Source organism: Choloepus didactylus (genome assembly GCF_015220235.1).
Source record: "Choloepus didactylus isolate mChoDid1 chromosome 25 unlocalized genomic scaffold, mChoDid1.pri SUPER_25_unloc2, whole genome shotgun sequence".
NCBI lineage: Eukaryota > Metazoa > Chordata > Mammalia > Pilosa > Megalonychidae > Choloepus > Choloepus didactylus.
This window is the reverse complement of record NW_023637607.1, coordinates 6,582,127-6,604,465: the sequence shown is the minus strand read 5'-3', so window position 1 is coordinate 6,604,465 and position 22,339 is coordinate 6,582,127. Positions and strand designations below refer to the sequence as shown.

The window sequence follows — 22,339 nt, the reverse complement described above, 5'->3', positions numbered from 1 at the left end:
AGCCATTCTTATTGGTGTGAGATAATATCTCATTGTGGTCTTGATTTGCATCTCCCTAATAGCTCACAAAGGTGAATATTTTCCATGTGTTTTTTAGCCATTGACATTTCCCATTCATAGAAATGTCTTTTCATATCTTTTCCCCGTTTCTTAACTGGGCTGTTTCTTCTGTTGTCATTGAGTAGTAGGATTTCTTTATATGTACAAGATATAAGTCTCTTAGCAGATATATGGTTTCCAAATATTTTCTCTCATTGAGTTGGCTCCCTCCTTACCTTATTGACAAATTTCTTTGAGGTACAGAAACTTTTAATTGTGAAGAGTTCCCATTTATCTATTTTTTCTTTCATTGCTTGTGCTTTAGGTGTAAGTTCTAGGAAGCAACCTCCTAATACTAGGTCTTGAAGAAGTTTCTCTACATTATCTTCTAGGACTTTTATGGTATTTCTCTTATATTGAGATCTTTGATCCATTTTGAGTTAATTTTTGTATAGAGTGTAAGTAGGGGCCCTCTTTCATTCTTTAGGATATTGATATAAAAATCTCCCAGCCCCATTTGTTGAAGAGTCTGCTATGTCCCAATTTAGTGTATTTTGGGGCCTTATCAATAATCAATTGACCATAGAATTGGGGGTCTATTTCTGAATTCTAAATTCAATTCTATGGACCAATCTGTCTAACTTTTTGCCAATACGTGGTTTTTTGACCATTGTGGCTTAATAGTAAGCCTCAAAGTCAGGCAGTATAAGTCATCCCACCTAGTTTTTCTTTTTTGGAATATTTTTAGCAATTCTAGGAAACTTTCCCTTCAAAATAAATTTGATGAATGGCATTTCCAAGTGTGCAAATAGGTTATTGAGTTCTTTATGGGAATTGCATTGAATCTATAGATCAGTTTTGATAGCAGTGACATATTAATGACATTTGGCAATCCTATCCATAAACACAGACTATCTATCCATCTCTTTACAACAACTTTTATTTCTTTATTAGAATTATATTATTCTCTGTTTAGAGGTCTTTTAAATCCTTGGTTAAGTTTATTCTGAGGAACACAATATTTTTTATTTGCTATTGAACATGGAATCATTTTCTTGAGTCTCTTCAGTTAGATCATTTCTACTGTATAGGTATACTACTGAATTATGTGCATTAATCTTATATTCTGTCACTTGTTTAATTTATTTATTAGCTGAAGTAGGTATGTCATAGATTTCTCAGAGTTTTCGAAGTATAAGATCATATTATCAGAAAATAATGAGAATTTTGCTTCTTCCTTTCCAATGTGGATACCTTTTATTTCTTAGCTTTTCCAAATTGCTCTGGCTAGAACTTCAATCACAAGGTTGAATAATTGTGGTGACAGAGGGCAAACTTGTCTTATTCCTGATGTTAGAGTGAAGGCCTTTATCATATTGCGGAACTTTCCTTCAATTGCTAGTTTTTGAAGTGTTATCAAGAAGGGATGCTGGAGTTTGTTGAATGTTTTTCACCATCTATTGAGATGATCACTTAATTTTCCCTTCTTGTTTGTTAATGTGTTGTATTATGTTGATTGATTGCCTTATGTTGAACCACCCTTGCATGCCTAGGATGAACCTCATTGTCCCAGTGCATAATATTTTTAATGTGTCTTTGAATTCAATTTGCAAATATTTCATTAAGAATTTTTGCATTTCTACTTATTAGAGAGATTGGCCTATAATTTTCCATTCTTGTAGCCTTGTTACCTAGTTTGCTATTAGAGTGATGATGGCTTCATAAGATGAGTTAAGTAGTGTTAATCTTCCTCAGTTTTTTGAAAGAGTTTAAATATGAGTGATGTCAGTTATTTTTGGAAAGTTTGGAAGAATTCCCCTGTGAAACCATCTGGCCCTGGGGTTTTATTGTAGGAAGCTTTCTAATAACTGATTGGATCTTTTTAGTTGTGATTGGTTTGCTGAGGTCTTCTATCTCCTCTCTTTTCAGTTTAAGTTGTTTGTGTGTTTCCAGGAAATTATCCATATCCTTCAAATTATCTAGTTTGTTGGCATAGAGTTGTTCATAGTATCCTCTTTTTTTTTTTTTTAATTGTCAGTTGGTTTTATTTTTTTTTAATCATCATTTTATTGAGATATATTCACATACCACGCAGTCATACAAAACAAATCGTACTTTTGATTGTTTACAGTACCATTACATAGTTGTACATTCATCACCTAAATCAATCCCTGACACCTTCATTAGCACACACACAAAAATAACAAGAATAATAATTAGAGTGAAAAAGAGCAATTGAAGTAAAAAAGAACACTGGGTACCTTTGTCTGTTTGTTTCCTTCCCCTATTTTTCTACTCATCCATCCATAAACTAGACAAAGTGGAGTGTGATCCTTATGGCTTTCCCAATCCCATTGTCACCCCTCATAAGCTACATTTTTATACAACTGTCTTTGAGATTCATGGGTTCTGGGTTGTAGTTTGATAGTTTCAGGTATCCACCACCAGCTACCCCAATTCCTTAGAACCTAAAAAGGGTTGTCTAAAGTGTGCGTAAGAATGCCCTCCAGAGTGACCTCTCGGCTCGTTTTGGAATCTCTCTGCCACTGAAGCTTATTTCATTTCCTTTCACATCCCCCTTTTGGTCAAGAAGATGTTCTCCGTCCCACGATGCTGGGTCTACATTCCTCCCCGGGAGTCATATTCTACGTCGCCAGGGAGATTCACTCCCCTGGGTGTCTGATCCCACGTAGGGGGGAGGGCAGTGATTTCAACTTTCAAGTTGGCTTAGCCAGAGAGAGAGGGCCACATCTGAGCAACAAAGAGGCATTCAGGAGGAGACTCTTAGGCACAAATATAGGGAGGCCTAGCGTCTCCTTTGCAGCAACCGTCTTCCCAAGGGTAAAACTTATGGTAGAGGGCTCAACCCATCAAACCACCAGTCCCCTATGTCTGTGGTCATGTTAGCAACCATGGAGGTGGGGTAGGCGAATACCCCTGCACTCTCCACAGGCTCCTCAAGGGGGCACTACATCTTTTTTTTTTTTCCTTGTTTTTCTTTCTTTTTTTTTTTTTTAACTTTCCCTTCTTTTTTAAATCAACTGTATGAAAAAAAAAAGTTAAAAAGACAACAAACATACAATAAAAGAACATTTCAAAGAGACCATAACAAGGGAGTAAGAAAAAGACAACTAAACTAAGATAACTGCTTAACTTCCAACATGTTCCTACTTTACCCCAAGAAAGTTACATAATATAGCAACATTTCTGTGAACTTGTTCCTACTATATCCATCAGAATTTAACAGACCATAGTCATTTCTGGGCATCCCCAGAACGTTAAATAGCTTATCTGTTCTTCTTGGATTATTGTTCCCCCTTCCTTAATTGCTCTCTACTGCTAGTTCCCCTACATTCTACATTATAAACCATTTGTTTTACATTTTTCAAAGTTCACATTAGTGGTAGCATATAATATTTCTCTTTTTGTGCCTGGCTTATTTCACTCAGCATTATGTCTTCAAGGTTCATCCATGTTGTCATATGTTTCACGAGATCGTTCCTTCTTACTGCCGCGTAGTATTCCATCGTGTGTATATACCACATTTTATTTATCCACTCATCTGTTGAAGGACATTTGGGTTGTTTCCATCTCTTGGCAATTGTGAATAATGCTGCTATGAACATTGGCGTGCAGATATCTGTTCGTGTCACTGCCTTCCGATCTTCCGGGTATATACCGAGAAGTGCAATCGCTGGATCGAATGGTAACTCTATATCTAGTTTTCTAAGGAACTGCCAGACTGACTTCCAGAGTGGGTGAACCATTATACAGTCCCACCAACAATGAATAAGAGTTCCAATTTCTCCACATCCCCTCCAGCATTTGTAGTTTCCTGTTTGTTTAATGGCAGCCATTCTAACCGGTGTTAGATGGTATCTCATTGTGGTCTTAATTTGCATCTCTCTAATAGCTAGTGAAGCTGAACATTTTTTCATGTGTTTCTTGGCCATTTGTATTTCCTCTTCAGAGAACTATCTTTTCATATCTTTTGCCCATTTTATAATTGGGCCGTCTGTACTATTGTCATTGAGTTGTAGGATTTCTTTATATATGCAAGATATCAGTCTTTTGTCAGATACATGGTTTCCAAAAATTTTTTCCCATTGAGTTGGCTGCCTCTTTACCTTTTTGAGAAATTCCTTTGAGGTGCAGAAACTTCTAAGCTTGAGGAGTTCCCATTTATCTATTTTTTCTTTTGTTGCTTGTGCTTTGGGTGTAAAGTCTAGGAAGTGGCCGCCTAATACAAGGTCTTGAAGATGTTTTCCTACATTATCTTCTAGGAGTTTTACAGTACTTTCTTTTATATTGAGATCTTTGGTCCATTTTGAGTTAATTTTTGTGTAGGGGGTGAGGTAGAGGTCCTCTTTCATTCTTTTGGATATGGATATCCAACTCTCCCAGCCCCATTTTTTGAAAAGACCATTATGACTCAGTTCAGTGACTTTGGGGGCCTTATCAAAGATCAGTCGGCCATAGATCTGAGGGTCTATCTCCGAATTCTAAATTCGATTCCATTGATCTATATGTCTATCTTTGTGCCAGTACCATGCTGTTTTGGCAACTGTGGCTTTATAATAAGCTTCAAAGTCAGGGAGTGTAAGTCCTCCCACTTCGTTTTTCTTTTTTAGAGTGTCTTTAGCAATTCGAGGCATCTTCCCTTTCCAAATAAATTTGATAACTAGCTTTTCCAAGTCTGCAAAGTAGGTTGTTGGAATTTTGATTGGGATTGCATTGAATCTGTAGATGAGTTTGGGTAGAATTGACATCTTAATGACATTTAGCCTTCCTATCCATGAACATGGAATATTTTTCCATCTTTTAAGGTCCCCTTCTATTTCTTTTAGTAGAGTTATGTAGTTTTCTTTGTATAGGTCTTTTACATCTTTGGTTAAGTTTATTCCTAGGTACTTGATTTTTTTCGTTGCTATTGAAAATGGTATCTTTTTCTTGAGTGTCTCTTCAGTTTGTTCATTTCTAGCATATAGAAACATTACTGACTTATGTGCATTAACCTTGTATCCCGCTACTTTGCTAAATTTGTTTATTAGCTCTAGTAGCTGTATCGTCGATTTCTCAGGGTTTTCTAGATATAAGATCATATCATCTGCAAACAATGACAGTTTTACTTCTTCTTTTCCAATTTGGATGCTTTTTATTTCTTTGTCTTGCTGGATTGCCCTGGCTAGCACTTCCAGCACAATGTTGAATAACAGTGGTGACAGCGGGCATCCTTGTCTTGTTCCTGATCTTAGAGGGAAGGCTTTCAGTCTCTCACCATTGAGTACTATGCTGGCTGTGGGTTTTTCATATATGCTCTTTATCATGTTGAGGAAGTTTCCTTCAATTCCTACCTTTTGAAGTGTTTTTATCAAAAAGGGATGTTGGATTTTGTCAAATGCTTTTTCAGCATCTATTGAGATGATCAATTGATTTTTCCCTTTCGAGTTTTTAATGTGTTGTAATACATTGATTGTTTTTCTTATGTTGAACCATCCTTGCATGCCTGGAATGAACCCCACTTAGTCATGGTGTATGATTTTTTTAATGTGTCTTTGGATTCGATTTGCAAGTATTTTGTTGAGGATTTTTGCATCTATATTCATTAGGGAGATTGGCCGGTAGTTTTCCTTTTTTGTAGCATCTTTGCCTGGTTTTGGTATTAGATTGATGTTAGCTTCATAAAATGAGTTAGGTAGTGTTCCCTTTTCTTCAATGTTTTGAAAGAGTTTGAGTAAGATTGGTGTCAGTTCTTTCTGGAAAGTTTGGTAGAATTCCCCGTGAAGCCATCTGGCCCTGGGCATTTATTTTTGGGAAGATTTTTGATGACTGATTGGATCTCTTTGCTTGTGATGGGTTGGTTGAGGTCTTCTATTTCTTCTCTGGTCAGTCTAGGTTGTTCATATGTTTCCAGGAAATTGTCCATTTCTTCTACATTGTCCAGTTTGTTGCCATACAGTTGTTCATACTATCCTCTTATAATTTTTTTAATTTCTTCAGGATCTGCAGTTATGTCACCTTTTTCATTCATTATTTTGTTTATATGGGTCTTCTCTCTTTTTGATTTTGTCAGTCTAGCTAGGGGCTTGTCAATCTTGTTGATCTTCTCAAAGAACCAACTTTTGGTGATATTTATCCTCTCTATTGTTTTTTTGTTCTCTATGTCATTTATTTCTGCTTTAATCCTTGTTATTTCTTTTCTTCTACTTGGTTTAGGATTGGTTTGCTGTTCATTTTCTGGCTTCTTCAGTTGATCCATTAGTTCTTTGATTTGGCTCTTTCTTCCTTTTTAATATATGCGTTTAGTGCTATAAATTTCCCCCTTAGCACTGCTTTTGCTGCATCCCATAGATTTTGGTATGTTGTGTTCTCATTTTCATTCGTCTCTATATATTTAGCAATTTCTCTTGCTATTTCTTCGTTAACCCACTGATTGTTTAGGAGTGTGTTGTTTAACCTCCAGGTGTTTGTGAATTTTCTAAGTCTCTGATGGTTATTGACTTCTAATTGTATTCCATTGTGGTCAGAGAATGTGCTTTGAATAATTTCAATCTTTTTAAATTTATTGAGGCTTGTTTTATGTCCCAGCATATGATCTATTCTGGAGAAAGTTCCATGAGCACTAGAAAAGTATGTGTATCCTGGTGATTTGGGATGTAATGTCCTGTATATGTCTGTTAAATCTAATTCATTTATCAGATTGTTTAGGTTTTCAATTTCCTTATTGGTCTTCTGTCTGGTTGATCTATCTATAGGAGAGAGTGATGTGTTGAAGTCTCCCACAATTACTGTGGAATCATCAATTGCTTCCTTTAGTTTTGCCAGTGTTTCTGTCATGTATTTTGTGGCACCTTGATTGGGTGCATAGACATTTAGGATTGTTATTTCTTCTTGCTGAATTGCCCCTTTTATTAGTATGTAGTGGCCTTCTTTGTCTCTCAAAACATCCCTGCATTTGAAGTCTATTTTATCTGAGATTAATATTGCTACACCTGCTTTCTTTTGGCTGTAGCTTGCATGAAATATTTTTTTCCATCCTTTCACTTTCAGTTTCTTTGTGTCCCTGTGTCTAAGATGAGTCTCTTATATGCAACATATTGATGGTTCATTTTTTTTGATCCATTCTGCCAATCTATATGTTTTAATTGGGGAGTTTAATCCATTTACATTCAACGTTATAACCATGAAGGCATTTCTTGAATCAGCCATCTTATCCTATGGTTTATGTTTGCCATATTTTTCCCTCTCTCTATTAATATCCTTTATTGTACCCATACCGAATCTCTTTAGTACTGAACCTTTCTCCAAGTCTCTCTGTCCTATCTTTGTTTCTCTGTCTGTAGGGCTCCCTTTAGTATCTCCAGTAGGGCAGGTCTCTTGTTAGCAAATTCTCTCAGCATTTGTTTGTCTGTGAAAAATTTAAGCTCTCCCTCAAATTTGAAGGAGAGCTTTGCTGGATAAAGTATTCTTGGCTGGAAATTTTTCTCACTCAGAATTTTAAATATATTGTGCCACTGCCTTCTCGCCTCCATGGTGGCTGCTGAGTAGTCACTACTTAGTCTTATGCTGTTTCCTTTGTATGTGGTGAATTGCTTTTCTCTTGCTGCTTTCAGAACTTGCTCCTTCTCTTCTGTGTTTGACAGTGTGATCAGTATATGTCTCAGAGTGTGTTTATTTAGATTTATTCTATTTGTAGTTCGCTGAGCATTCATGATTTGTGTATTTATGTTGTTTAGAAGATTTGGGAAGTTTTCCCCAACAATTTCTTTGAATACTCTTCCTAGACCTTTACCCTTTTCTTCCCCTTCTGGGACACCAATGAGTCTTATATTTGGACGTTTCATATTATCTATCATATCCCTGAGGTCCATTTCGATTTTTTCAATTTTTTTCCCCATTCTTTCTTTTATGCTTTCATTTTCCATTGTGTCATCTTCCAGGTCACTGATTCGTTGTTCAACTTCCTCTAGTCTTGTACTATGAGTGTCCAGAGTCTTTTTAATTTGGTCAACAGTTTCTTTAATTTCCATAAGATCATCCATTTTTTTATTTAGTCTTGCAATGTCTTCTTTATGCTCTTCTAGAGTCTTCTTGATTTCCTTTATATCCTGTACTATGGTCTCATTGTTCATCTTTAGTTCCTTGAGTAGCTGCTCTAGGTGCTGTGTCTCTTCTGGTCTTTTGATTTGGGTGCTTGGGCTTGGGTTATCCATATCCTCTGGTTTTTTCATATGCTTTATAATTTTCTGTTGTTTTTGGCCTCGTGGCATTTACTGAACTTGATAGGGTTCTTTTAGGGTTTGTAGACCAATTGAAGTCCTTATCTCTAATTTATCTGATCTACAGCTTCGTGGAGTACACTTTCTCTAACTAACCAGCAGGTGGTGTCCACGAGCCACCTGTTCTCCACAAGACAGTTCTCCCCTGCTTAGCCTTTTTGGTGAGTGGGGGAGTGAGTCTCGTGGGGTCCAATTGGTGTACCAAGCTTGCGTGTGTAGTTGGTGTTGCCTGCCCTGTATGTGGGGCGTGTTTCTGGGCAGTCGGGGAGGGGCGGTGGCCCTAACAATCAAATCTCCCTGGTGATCCTAGAGTTTTAAAGCTGCTGCAATAGTCTAATCCTTCAGTTCAGTCCTGCCACAGTTTGTCTCTGTCACTGACCCACAAGTCCTTGGTATTGGCGTATGGCTCCTGAGACTTGCAAGTGGGCCCCTCTTCCAGGCCGTGCACCCCGGGTCCTCTGTTGAGGGATGACTGTGCTATGTCACAGGTGAGTGCCGTCCCCCCAGGGCAGTTCTGGGCTGCTGGGCTGTGTAGGGAGGCTCCCAGTCTGCTCAAATGATGGCTGAGTGGGGCTTTGTTAATTCACACTGCTCCACCTTCCCAACTCTGGGACAATCAGCTGAGGTTGCAGGGAAGGCTAATGTCCATGCCCAGTTTTGTGGTGTGTGCCTGTTATTTGAAGCACTTCTGTCAAACTGGGTTGTCTGGGGCAGCTCTGGGCTATGGGGCTGGCGATGGGCAGGAGTGTTTCCTGTCCACCAGGATGATGGCTGTGAGCGGACACCCCCCTTTTCTTGGGAAGTTGTGGTGTTTAGTGAACTTTCTCAGCCACTGGATTATTGCCTTTTGTCTCAGAGCTCTCTTAGTTCTGCTCTTGACTTGACGTGCCCAAATTTCAATTCTTTGAAGCTTTCTGTATTGGGCTTAGAGTAATTGTTTTAGAAAAAGAAAAAAGGATTAAAAAAAAAAAAATGCCCTCCTCAGAGATCTAATGGGTTATTGAAATGCTAATAGACAAAGCAACCAGGGCCATTAAGGAAAGGTCCACAGGGCAGAGAGATCAGCTTTTCTTCGGGATTTGCATATGCGCCTCAAGGCCTGAGCTCCGCCCTTCCCCTTTCTGTGTTCACCAGAACTCCAAAAATCCTCTGCTTTTATTTTGGAGTTTTTCATGTTGTTTTTTTTTTTCTATGCTTGTCTCCTCTCTGCTGGGCTGGCTGCTCTCAGATTCTCTGGTGTCTGGTCTCAGTCTATCTATGGTTGGAGTTTGGATCAGTAGAATGAGTTTCCGATAAGGGCTGCCACTGCAGTTCTCCCTTCTCCTTCCCGGAGCTGACAGCCCCTCCTCCCATGGGACTGAGCCTGGCAGGGAGGGGCGCGGGTCCCCTGGCCACAAAAACTTACAGATTTCCCTGATCCCAGCAGCTCCATGCTTTCATGAGTGTTGTATGAAGTATGCCCAAAGACAGATTGCTCTGTGGTGTCCAGTCCACGCAGCTCCTGGCTTTCTACCTACTTTCCTGGAGGAGTAACTAAAACATACAGCTCACCAGTCTGCCATCTTGCCCCGCCTCTCATAGTATCCTCTTATGTTATTTTTTATTTCTTCAGGAACTGTAGTAGTATCACCCCTCTCATTTATTATTTTATTTATTTGGAACTTCTATTCTTTTTACTTTCCCAGACTAGCTAAGGGTTTGCAACGTTGTTGATTTTCTGAAGGAACCAACTTCTTGATTATTTATTTTCCCTATAGTTTTTCTCCATACCATGTATTTCTTCTTTAATCACTATTGTATCTTGTCTTCTTCTTCTTCCTTTAGGATTAGTTATCTGATCATTTTCTACGTTCTTTGATTTTTATATTAGTGCTTTGATTTTTGCTCTTTATTTTAAATGGATACATGTAGAGATATAAATTTCACCATCAATGCTGCTTTGCTCTATCATGTAAGTTTTGATATGTTGTGTTGTGATTTTCATTCATTTGTAGATAGCAAATTCTCTTGCAATTTATTCTTTGACCCACTGATTGTTTAGGAGAATGTTTTTTAACCTTAGGATATTTGTGTGTGTTCTGGATCTTTTAGAGTTATTAACTTCAAGTTGCATACCACTGTGGTCACAGAATATGTTTTGAAAAATGTAAAACTTTTTAAAATTTACTGAGGCTTGTTTTACGCCTCAGCATATGAATTATCCTGGGGAAAGTTCATTGAGCACTAGAAAAGAATGTATATCCTGGTAATTTGGATTGTAATCTTACATATATGTCTGTTAAGTCTTATTTGTTTATCAGTTTGTTTAGGTTTTCAATTTCCTTATTTGTCTTCTTTCAGAATGATCCATCTGTAGAGTCACATTGAAGTCTCCCACAATTATTGTGGAAACATCTATTTCTTCCTTAAGCTTTGCCACAGTTTGTCTCATGTACTTTGGAACACCTTAATTGTGTGTATAAATGTTTATGTTTGCTATTTCTTCTAGTGTATTGTCTCTTTTATTTATATATAGTGTCCTTCTTTATCTCTTAAAACATCCTTGGATTTAAAGTCCATTTTATCTGAAATTAGTAATGCTACCTCTGGTTTCTTTTGCCTATAGCTTCCATGAAATATTTTATACCATCCTTTCTCTTTCAATTTCTGTGTCCCTAGGTCTAAGATCAGTCTTTTGTAAGCAACATATTGACAGTTTGGTTATAATCCATTGTAACAATCTATATACTTTAATGGGGAGTTTAATCCATTCACAACCAATGTTATTACTATGAAGGCAATTCTTGAATTAGCCATCTTATCCTTTGATTTTTTTTTGTCAGATCTATTTTCCCTCTCTATTTCCCTTAAAGTTCCCTTTCTAAGACTATTCAGTTCTGTGCCCTTCTCCAAAACCCTCTCTCATTCTTTTTTTTTTCCTTCAAAAAATTAACTTACATTTCTGGAAGTCTGACATCTGACTTGGGTCTTAGTTTGCTAAAATCAAAGTGTCAGCAGGAATGTTGTTAGGGAAAATATGTTTCTCTGTCTAGAGGCAGCCTGCTTTCCTTAGCTCATGGCTTCCCACTCTGTCTTCAATGCCAGCAGTGGCTGGTTGTGTCATTCTCACATTGCATCTCTCTGGAACTGACTCTTCTGCCCTGGGTTTACATTGAGCCCACCTAGATCACTCAGCATAGTCTGCAAGTGTCAAGATCAGCTCATTGGAATCTTCAGTTCCACCTGAAAACTTAATTTCCTCTTGCCATGTTTATTGATAGCTCTAGGAATTAGGATGTCAACATATATTAGGGGTCATTATTCTGCCTGCTGCAAGGATTATATTTCACAGTGGATGTCTCTTCTCACACCTAGGGGCTGGTCCTGTCCTCTAGGAGCTCACAGATTGATGGAAGAGATGGCTACTACAAGCCAGTCACACAAATAATCAGTTACAGTTGCATCATTGGGAGTTATTGGGAGTCAGGGGAGGCTTCCTGGAGGAAGTGGCAATTAAGCAAGTCTTGAAGAATGGGTAGGAGCTGGCCAGGGATAGCAGAGGCAAAGTAGAACAGCATGTGCAAAGGCCCTATGGTGGGAGTGATAGAAAGGGAGACTGACACAAGATGAGGCTGAAAGATGTGATTAGGCCAGTTTGTTTGGGGCTTTGTGGAGCATGTTAAATCATACTACAATAATTTTAATTGAAGTGCTATAGGGAGCTTTATAAGGAGGAGTGCGTGATCAAATGTGCTGCTCTGTGGAAAAGGGACAGCTGGGGGCAATGGGGGTTGGTGGAGTTGTAGAAGTCAGCAGAAGATCTGGAGAAACCACAGTTGTAGAGAAGGAAAAAAGTAACCAGATGCTGAGTGATATTTAGGATGAAGAATCCATGGGTCTTGGGGATTTGGGGGCTGAATTGATGTTGAGGTTGGGAAGTAAACATGTAAACTGAGTTACAAAAAGTGTAAACACCTTTTCAGGGATAGATGATTTAGGCTACAGTCTTTTGTCGGTCCTTTTGCCAGTGCTATACTGTTTTCTTTTTGGTTTTAAAATTGAAGTTATATATATATATATATATGTATGTATATTTAAAGTTTCCTATTGTAATAGCTTTGAGTTGTTTAGTTCAGTAGTTTAATCACATTCACCATATTGTGTTACCATGAATAATATCCTACTCCAAGTTTTTGTCACCTCCAGTAGAACCTCTGTACCCATTGGAATAATTCCCTTTTCTCCATACCCACCTGACACCTAGTAGCCTGTAATCTACTCTCTGTCTCTATGGATTTGTTTACTTTAGGTATTTAATTCAAGCATGATTGTACAATATTTGTCTTTTTGTGTTTGGCATATTTTTCTCATCATGAGGTCTTCAGAGTTCATCCATGTTGTCACATGTATCAGAACTTCATTCCCTTTTAGGACAGAATGGTATACCACTGTGTGTATATATGACACTTGGTGATCCAGTTGTTTTAGTTTGCTAAAGCTGTTGGAATGCAAGATACCGTAAACACATTGGCTTTTACACTGGGGTTTTCTAATGCACAATTTGAAGTTCTATGACCATGAAAATGTCCAAATTAAGACTTCAATAGGAGGATACCTTTTCTGAAAACAGGCTGCTGGCCTCCAGTACACCTGTCACATGGGAAGGCCCATGGTTGGTTTCTGCTGATCCTTCTCTCTTGGGTTTCATTTCTTCAGCTTCTGACTTCCCTGTCTGTGCCTTTTTCTCTCAATTTCATATGTGGGTGTTCCTCTGAGTTGCATCTCTGAACTTCTGTATGTGTTTAATCCTCTTATAAAGATTTCAGCAAGAGGATCAAGACCCAGTCTGAATGAGGCACTTCGCCTCTCAATCGAAATAACGTAATCAAAAGATCCCACTCACAATAGGTCTATACTCACAGGAATTGATTAAAAGAACATGGCCTGTTCTCGGGTACTTAACAGGTTCAAGCTACCACATCATTCATCTGTTGATGGACACTTTTGTTGCTTATAACTTTTGGCTATGCGGTTTTGACTATTTTAACAGAAATTTCATGGCAATGGGTTAAACAACTAGGAAATTCTTTCGTATCTCTCATCACACTCCAACTCATAGGCAGATCAAGGTGGGTAGGCAATCCTGCCTGTGGGGTCATCCTTGTTCCCATTTCCTTCTTTTACCATCACTTCTCCATCCTTAGCTGTGGGCCTCATCCCCATGGTGGAGGATGGCTCAGTCCCTCTGTCTATGTTCTGGTCCATCCAGGCAAAAGGGGAAGAGGAAGTGGGGATCTGCCTCTTTCATTTGAAAGGCAGGGACGGAAGATTCACACATCCTTTATGCTCCTTCCAGTGGGCCAGATCTAAACCACATCTGGCTGCAAGAGAAGGTGGGGAATGCAGTCTTTAACTGAATGACCTATAATTAAAAGGAAGGAGAGATGGATCTGGGGGGATAGCTTCCATTCCCTGCTTTTAGTAACACTGCTCAAATTTGAACCCAGGCCTGTTTTGCTCAAAAGCCTGTGCTTTTGACTCTTAGATGCCTCTGTCTGCAGCTTTGTTGCTATTCTAATGTGGTCCATGGAGTAACAGCATCAGCACCTCCCTGGAGCTTGTTAGAAAGGCAGGAGCATCAGTCCCTCCCCAGGCCTGCTGCACCAGAATCTGATATTCCAAGATCTCCTGGGTTTCCCAGATGAAGCAGACATTACTGGTTCATAGATCACACATCATATACCACGGATCATTTACCCACAAGTTGCCTGGGGATCTTCTTAAAATTCAGATGCTGATTCACAATGTCTGGGGCAGGGCCTGAGGTTTTGCATTTCTTTCAAACTATCAGGCAATGCTAAATCTGCTGATCCTCATCCAACACTTTGATTAGCAAGCCTCAACAACCTTCAACATCCCTGACTGTGCATTTCAGTTGTCCTCACTCTCTTGGCTGGGTCCCTTTGCTGCCTGCTCTGGGTGTTTAACTTTGTCAAAATTCTCCCTTCCACACTGCCCAGGTGTGAATGAGTGTGCAAACACCACTGTATGCCCAGCTTATGCCACCTGCACTGACACTATTGAGAGTTACTACTGCACTTGCAAACAAGGCTTCCTGTCCAGCAACAGACAAAGGAACTTCAGGGGCCCAGGTGTGGAATGCAAAGGTGAGTTCATGACCCCTCTAAAATGTTCCTCATTTGGTATGAAAATGAGGTGGAGTATGGCTGTGTAGCAGATAGAGTTACTTCTTATCTTTTCACATGTTTCTTTTTAAGGTTTTATTTTGAAATAATTTGAAACTTCACAGACAGTTGCAAAAATAATATGAAAACATACGGCAAACTCTACCATGCTTCCCTATCCAGATACCCATATTACAAAATGTTAACATTTTGCCATACTTGATATCCCATCAATTATGTCTTTCATCTCTCTCTCTGTTTCCATCTCTTTCTATTTCTCTCTTTCTCTCTCTCCCATCTATTTGTCGTAAATCTATTTGTTTACATGTATCGATCACTTACCTTATCTGTCATCTATCTAATATCATCTATCTGTATCCATCAGTCCACCCCCATCCATCCATCCATCCATCCATCCATTCATGCTACTATCTATATCTACATCTATGTCTATCAATCAATCCATCTATCCATCCATCCATCATCTATATCTACCTGTCTATATATCTAATCTCTTATCTGTCTGTATTTACCCATCCATCCATCCATCCATCCATCCATCATTCCATCTATCCTATCAATTATCTATCTATCTATCTATCTATCTATCTATCTATCTATCTATCTCTATGTGTAGCTATCATGTATGTATCATCTATCTGTCTACATCTACTATCATCTATCTAATCTGTCATTTTTGTATATATCTATATCTGTATCTATATCTACATCTATATCTTTATCTATATCTGTCTATATCTAATCTGTCATCTATATAATGTCATAGATACATGTATATATATCCATCCATCCACCCAACAATCCATCCATCCTTCCATCCATTCATACATCCATCCATCCAAACTGTCTCTCTATATCTCTCTCTCTGTCTCTAGCTCTCTATATCTATCTATTTATCAATCTATCTATCTATCTACCTATCTTCCTACCTATCTATAATCTATCTATATTTCTATGTATCTATGTAACCATCCATCTGTAATCCCTCATCTGTATCTGTTTATATACTTAATCTCTTATCTAACTGTATTTATCCATCCATCCATGCATCAATTCAACAATCCTATCAAGTATCTATCTATCTATCTATTACCTACCTACCTACCTATCATCTCTATCATCTATCTACTTAACAAAGAATCTATGAATAATTTCTAATCTATCTATATCTATCATCATCATGTCTGTCCACAAACATGATTTTATTCTGTCATTTACTAGATTCTTTTCTGTATTCTTTATTTTTTCACTCTGCATAGGAATGCATGGTTTTCTTATGACCTAGCATCACTTTCACCATAATCTAAAGCACGCCCAGATTCAAGGGAGGGGAATACACACCCCCAGTCACATCACCACCTAACAGGAGCCTATGGGGTGGAAGATAATGTTGCAACAATATTGGAAACACAGTCTGCTATGAAGGATGAGGCAAATTTGTAAACCTGACTCTTTCTCTGTCCAGATGTAGATGAATGTTCTAAAAGTCCCCCTGCTTGTGGACCTAACTCAAAATGCACCAACATGAAGGGGAGATACAAGTGCAGCTGTTTGCCTGGTTTCTCTTCTCCCACTGGAAATGGATGGATCTCAGGAAAGCCAGGCCATTTTGCCTGTTCAGGTAATGCTCTCAGACATGGGGTGTTTGGTGGACACCTGCCGTTGGGTTGTCTGACACTTATCTCCAGTGCTCCTCAGACATCCATGAATGCCTCAACAGTGGGGTCTCCCCTGAGTATTCCATGCTAACTCCTTTGGGGACTACAGTTGTAGCTGCCAAGTAGGATTTGTCTCCAGGAACCCCATTTGTGGAGGTATACAGAACTGTTCTTCATTCCTTACCTAAGTCATTAAGGACCACTAGCATTGACAAGTTACAACATAGTAGTGACTTCCTCAGGGATACATAACTAATTAGAAGAAGAGCTGGGGTTTCAATTAATATTAAGGGCCTATAATGAGCTAAGCAGAGGGTGAGGCTCTACTTGAGAGTAATGGGGACTTCTTATACTTAGAATAATTTTTCTTCCTGGGGACATTCCCAATATCTACAGACATTTTTGGTTGTTATAATTTGGGAGCAGAGGGGATGGCATTGACATCTGGTAGGTAGAGGTAAGGGAAGCTGCTATACATCCTATAGTGAACAGGACAGTGGCCCAAGACTAAGGATTTTCTGCCCCACTTGACAATAGTGCTGAGGGTTGGGGGAAATCCTGCTGTAGAGAGAACTCAGACCTGAGTTTCAGAACTTCATCTTAAAGGTATTGGAATTAAAATTTGAAAGTTATACTTTATTCTCCTCCTTTCATAGCAAATCAGTTATCGAGTCTTGGGGAATTAAACTGCTAAATATCTCTTGAATCTCTACATTCTTCTTCACCCTTGGTTCTGACTTTGTAGTTACTCTAGCAGCCTCCTCACTGATATTCCAATTACTCAAGCCTCATCCCCTTGCATTCATCGTCTTCACTGAAGCCAAGATGTTCTCACAAAGAGACAAGGGTTCCATCTTCCCTGAGTCTGTTGCAGCACTACTATTCTCCACATTCTTTAAACTGAAGGTAACTTCATCAAACAAGTCTTGGAAACCCACCTTGGTTAATATAAAAGAGGATTACAGTCATCTTTGGTTTTTTAATCCATCTGTAGGAATCAGCTATTATTGAGTAACAAATCCCCACAAATATTAATGGTTAAAAACAACTACTATTTATATAGCTCATGATTCCATGGGGTGGCAGCTCAGGTTGGGCTCTGATGGTGGTTCTTTTGTCCTCCACTGGGCTTACTCATGTGTCTATGGTCAGTTGTGGGTCAGCTTTGCTGATCTTGGCTGCGTTGGGTTACATGTCTGGAGCTTATCAGTAATGATACCTGTCTCACTCACTAGTTCTATCATTTTTCATGAGGTTAGTCTGGGGCTTGTTGATATGGAAAAGGCAAAGGGCCTGTGAGAATGAGCAGAAGCACACAGACCTCTTGAAACTTAGGTGTGGAAGTGACACTTTATCACTTCTGCTGGATTCTTTTGTCCAATGTAAGTCACAGAGCAAGCCTAGCTTAAAGGTTTGAGGAAATTGATACAATCATTTGATGTTACATACAAATTTGCATTGCATACAAACCATAAGAATTCTGTGGATAGAGGTAGGGGCAAAGACTTTGGCCATTGTTTCAATTCATGGTAGTTAAGTTTCTTTCCTGCAAATTTTATTGAGATATATTCACATACCATATAATCCTTCCAAAGTAAAGAATGTGTCTCACAGTGCCATCATCTAATTGCAAAATAATCATTGCATTCAATTTTAAACCATTTTCATTGTTCCCAAAAACAAAATAACAGACAGACATAAAAAAGAAAACCCCAAACACTCGATTCTCCTTATTCCCCCTATTATTGATCCCTAGAATTGGTGTGGTACACTTGTTACTGCTGAGGAAAGGATAGTAAGATATTACTCTGAACTATAGTCCGTAGTTTGCGATAGGTACTTTTTCTCCATATAACAAACTATTATCAACTCTTTGTACATGTGTTATACATTTGCATTAGTTCATGAAAGAACTTAGTTATATTGTAGTCTTAATGTTATACAATATCCACTTCTTGGTTCACTGTAATCCAATCCAATATTTTAACCTCAAGCTTTCCTTTTGGTGGCATACATGACTCTAAGAAACCCCTTCAACCAAATTAACCAACAATTCAGCACTATTAATTATGATCCCAATAATGAGCTACCCTCACCACTATCCCTTTCCAAACATTTAAATTCAACCTTGTTAAAAATACTGTACGTAATAGGCAACCACCACCTTTCTCTAGCTTCAATGTATCTCTTGGTATCCTATATTCTACATTTCATAACTATGAGTTTACATATTCTGTTTAGTTCATATGAGTGAAATCATATAACATCTAGCCCTTTGTTTGTGACTTACTTCACTCAGCATAATATCTTTAGGTTTTATCCATGTCACATGCTTTAGGACTTCATTCCTCTTATTGCTGAATAATACTACATCGTATGTATATAACACATTTTGTTTATCCTTTAGCCTTTCATCAGTTGGTAGACATTTGTATTATCTCCTTCTTTTGGCAATTGTGAACAATGCTGCAATGAACATCTGTATGCAAATGTGTGTTTGTGCCCCTGCTTTCAGATCTTCTGGTGGTATACAGAGTAGTGGATTGCCAGGTTGTAGGGTAACCCAGAAATTTAGCTGTCAGAGGAAACACCAAACTCTTTTAAAAGTGCTTACAACCCTTCTGCTTACATGCTGATGGCCAGAATTTATCCTTAGGACCACATCTCACTGTGGTGAAGAGAGGTGAAGAAATGAGTTAATTGTGGCCCAGCAAGAAGGGGAGAATATCGAAATTGGGATGCATGATGCCATCTGCCACAATTCAGTAACAGGCAGAGTAAACCTCCTATCCATGGTCTCCTCCGATGGTTTCCTCACTTGCCTTGACTCCAGATTTTCTCTTCTACTCACCAGATGTGGATGAATGTGCAAATCCCAGAGCTTGCCCAGAGCGTGCCAGTTGCCATAATTCTCTTGGAAGTTACTCTTGTTCCTGCAACCCAGGATTTGCATCCATCAGTGGAAAGTTGAGTTTGCAGGGTTCAGGAGGGAGGTGTGAAGGTAGGTGGAGGCACCTATTGGTAAAACAGGTCCAATGCGGTTTGCAAAATCAGCAGTACTGGTAGAGGGTGGAACTTGGCTGAGTTTAGGACACACAACTTCAAAGCTGAAGCCAATCACATTCATTCATTCAGTAATTCAACAAATACCACTTTACCTATTATACACCAGGTACAATTCTGGGTACTGGGGATACAGTGGTGAATAAAACAGGCAAAGTTTTTGTTTTCCTAGACCATATCATCTACTGGGTAGTGGTACGTAACAACAAAGAAGTGAACAGAATCTCTGTCATGTATAGCTAAAAGGGATGAAGACAAATATGGTAGACTTAAGAATGATGTCTAGAAATAACAAATCCTCAGAGACAGAAATTTAGACTAGAGGTTACCATGGTAGAAGGGAAAGGAGGGTGTAGGTTTGGTAGATATGGAGTGTTTGTAAATAAAAAAGAGGAGAAAATAATGCTGGAAAGATGAGTAGGGAGTGCTAACTTCAATAGAGTGGTAAGGAAAGGGCACTCAGAGAGTTGATACTTAAGGAAAATTCTTAAGGAAGTAAAGGAGGGAGCTATCAGATATTTGGGGATCATGTTTCATCAAGAGGGAATGATGGGTATGGAGGCCTGGAGGCAAAACCCCAGCCATGGGGCTAAACTCTTCTAGAAATATCCTCATTTAATTTCCCAAAAAGAACATATGATATCAGTGACATTTTATGCATATTTTATAGATAAGGAAACATCCTCTCAAGGGTAATAGAATCATTTGCTTGAAGTTAAACAGGTATGAAGGAGGAGAATCAGGATCTGCATCTTGTCTCTCTGGGACACCACACCCCATGATCTTTTGTATTTAAATGAAGTTCAACTGATCCAGAAAGCTCTGTTACTTAGGGGGGCTTCCATAGGGGTGACATTGATTTAAATGCCAAACTCCCAGATCCCAGGATTCAAGGATATGCCAGAAGCTGGGAAGCTGTCATCTAAAATTTCCAGAGCCATACAGACCTGGGTTTAAATACCAATTTTGCCTTCCTCAAGATGTGTGACTTTGAACATTGTTTTTAAATTAGAGAAGATGTGGATTTAGGGAAGAGTCATGCATAAAACAGTGGATTCCCATATACTGTCATATTATTAACATCTTGTATTGGTGTGGGATATTTCTTAAGATTGATGAAAGCAAGTTTCTATAATGGTGTTGTTAACTACAATCCATGGCTTAACTTAGAGTTCACTGATTTTGTAGACTCACGCTTCTAGTTCTTAAAACTTATTACAAAGACACAGTAATCAAACAGCAAGGTACTGGCACACGGATAAGCATATAAAGAAATGGAATAGAATTAAGAGTGCAGGAATCAACCCTCATGTTTATGACCAAATGATTTTGACATTGGGGAAAATACCACTCAATTAGCAAGTAATATTCTCTCCAATAGATTGTGGTGAGCAATCTGGATCTCCATTTGCATAAACACTGAGGGACCCTACCTTACACCATATACAAAGGCCTAAATATAAGAGCCAGAATATTCAAACACCTAGAAAATAACATAGAGAAGCATCTTTCAGACATGATTTACTAGGCATTACTTTTTTAGACCTTGAGCATTTTAAAAGCTTCAGTTTCTTCTTCTGAAAAAAGATAATATTGCTATAGACCCCACAGTAACGCTATGAGCATATGGTGAACTGATGAATGTAAAGGATTTAGCTCAGTGCCTGCCAGATAGAAAGCTCAACATGTTAGTAACTGATTTTTTTGTTAGTTAAGTTATATAGCCGTTGATATGCCCCAGGCTCTATTCTAAGTAGTTTTGTGGATACCAGCTCATTTATTCTTCTGATCACCCCTTTAAGTTAGGTACTGTTGTTATCACCATTTGACAAATCAGGCAACTGGGGCACACAGAGAAGAAATTTTGCCCAGTGACACAGATCATGAACAATAGGACCATAATTAGTGTCCATGGTCTCCATGATGGAAACAGTTGACTCTGCTGCCTCTCTGCTGACATTATCATCATCATCAAGTTACTATGGTAATGCATATATAACAGAAAATATTCCATTTCTACCATTTTAAGTGTACAATTCACTGGAACTAAGTATATTTATCACATTGTGCTACCATCCCCACCATCCTTTAACAAACGCTTTTCATCACCTTATTCAAACTTTGGACCAATTAAGCAATAACACCCCATTTTCCCTCCCATAGCCCCTGGTAACCTCTAGTCAACTTCTTCTTTGTATGAATTTGCTTATTCTAGGTATTTCATTTGACTGGTGTTATACAATATTTGTCCTTTTGTTTCTGGCTTATTTCAATCAGCATAATGGTTTCAAGGTTCATCCATGTTGTAGCATGTGTCAGAAATTTGTTCATTTTTATGGCTGAATGTTTTCTTTGAAAGGTTGATCAGAAGAATAAATGAGCTGATATCCACAAAACACTTAAAATAATAAAATTAAAATTAATTATCCATCATCAATATATACCGTATATTTTTATCCATTCACCCCTTAATGGACACTTGGGTTCTTTCCAACATTTGATTATTGTGAACAGTGCTACTATGTACAGCATTGTACAAGTATCTGTTGCAATCCTTGCTTGAAATTCCATTGTACATATACTCTTGTTGTTTGGAGATGAATTAAAATTTATCAGGGAAATGGGGAAGTAAGCAATTTCAATGTGGAGGGTACAGAGGAAGTGAGAATGAACCTTCATAGCTCTCCAGATTATTAATGCAATGCAATCATCAAGTACCAAAGGATTAGAAGTGAAATATGAGAGATGCACTTTGAGGTGAGATGAGATTTGCAGGGCATTGTACTTCCAAATGATGAGTTACAGTTTTATCCTGAGCATTCGGGAGCCCTATCAAAGGACTTCCATCATGTCTTAGTTTCTCTGGCTCGTAAGAAAAATAACCACCACAGGTTGGCTTAACAGAAGGAATTTATTGACTCAGAGTTCAGAGGCTTGGTGGCTTGCTTTCTCCACGGTCGAAAACATTTTGGTTGGCCAGCAATCCTTGAGCTCCTTGGATTTCCCATCACATGACAATGCCCTACTTTGTTTTTCTGAGTTTTCTGGCTCCTCCCTCTGGCTTTCTCTCCTACTGTGTCTGAATTTCTTCTCCTTATAAAGTACTCCATTATCC

At 38.5% G+C, this 22,339-nt stretch overlaps 1 protein-coding gene across 1 annotated transcript in view; it reads left to right on the top strand.

The window, feature by feature from the left end:
- LOC119525560 (fibrillin-1-like) overlaps nucleotides 1-22,339 on the top strand; it is a 144,031-nt gene that overhangs the window by 22,478 nt on the left and 99,214 nt on the right. The window contains exons 3-5 of the mRNA XM_037824330.1: nucleotides 14,318-14,464; nucleotides 15,969-16,124; nucleotides 19,016-19,162. Of these exons, the coding sequence (XP_037680258.1) occupies nucleotides 14,318-14,464; nucleotides 15,969-16,124; nucleotides 19,016-19,162 (450 nt within the window). The remainder of the gene's footprint in view (nucleotides 1-14,317; nucleotides 14,465-15,968; nucleotides 16,125-19,015; nucleotides 19,163-22,339) is intronic.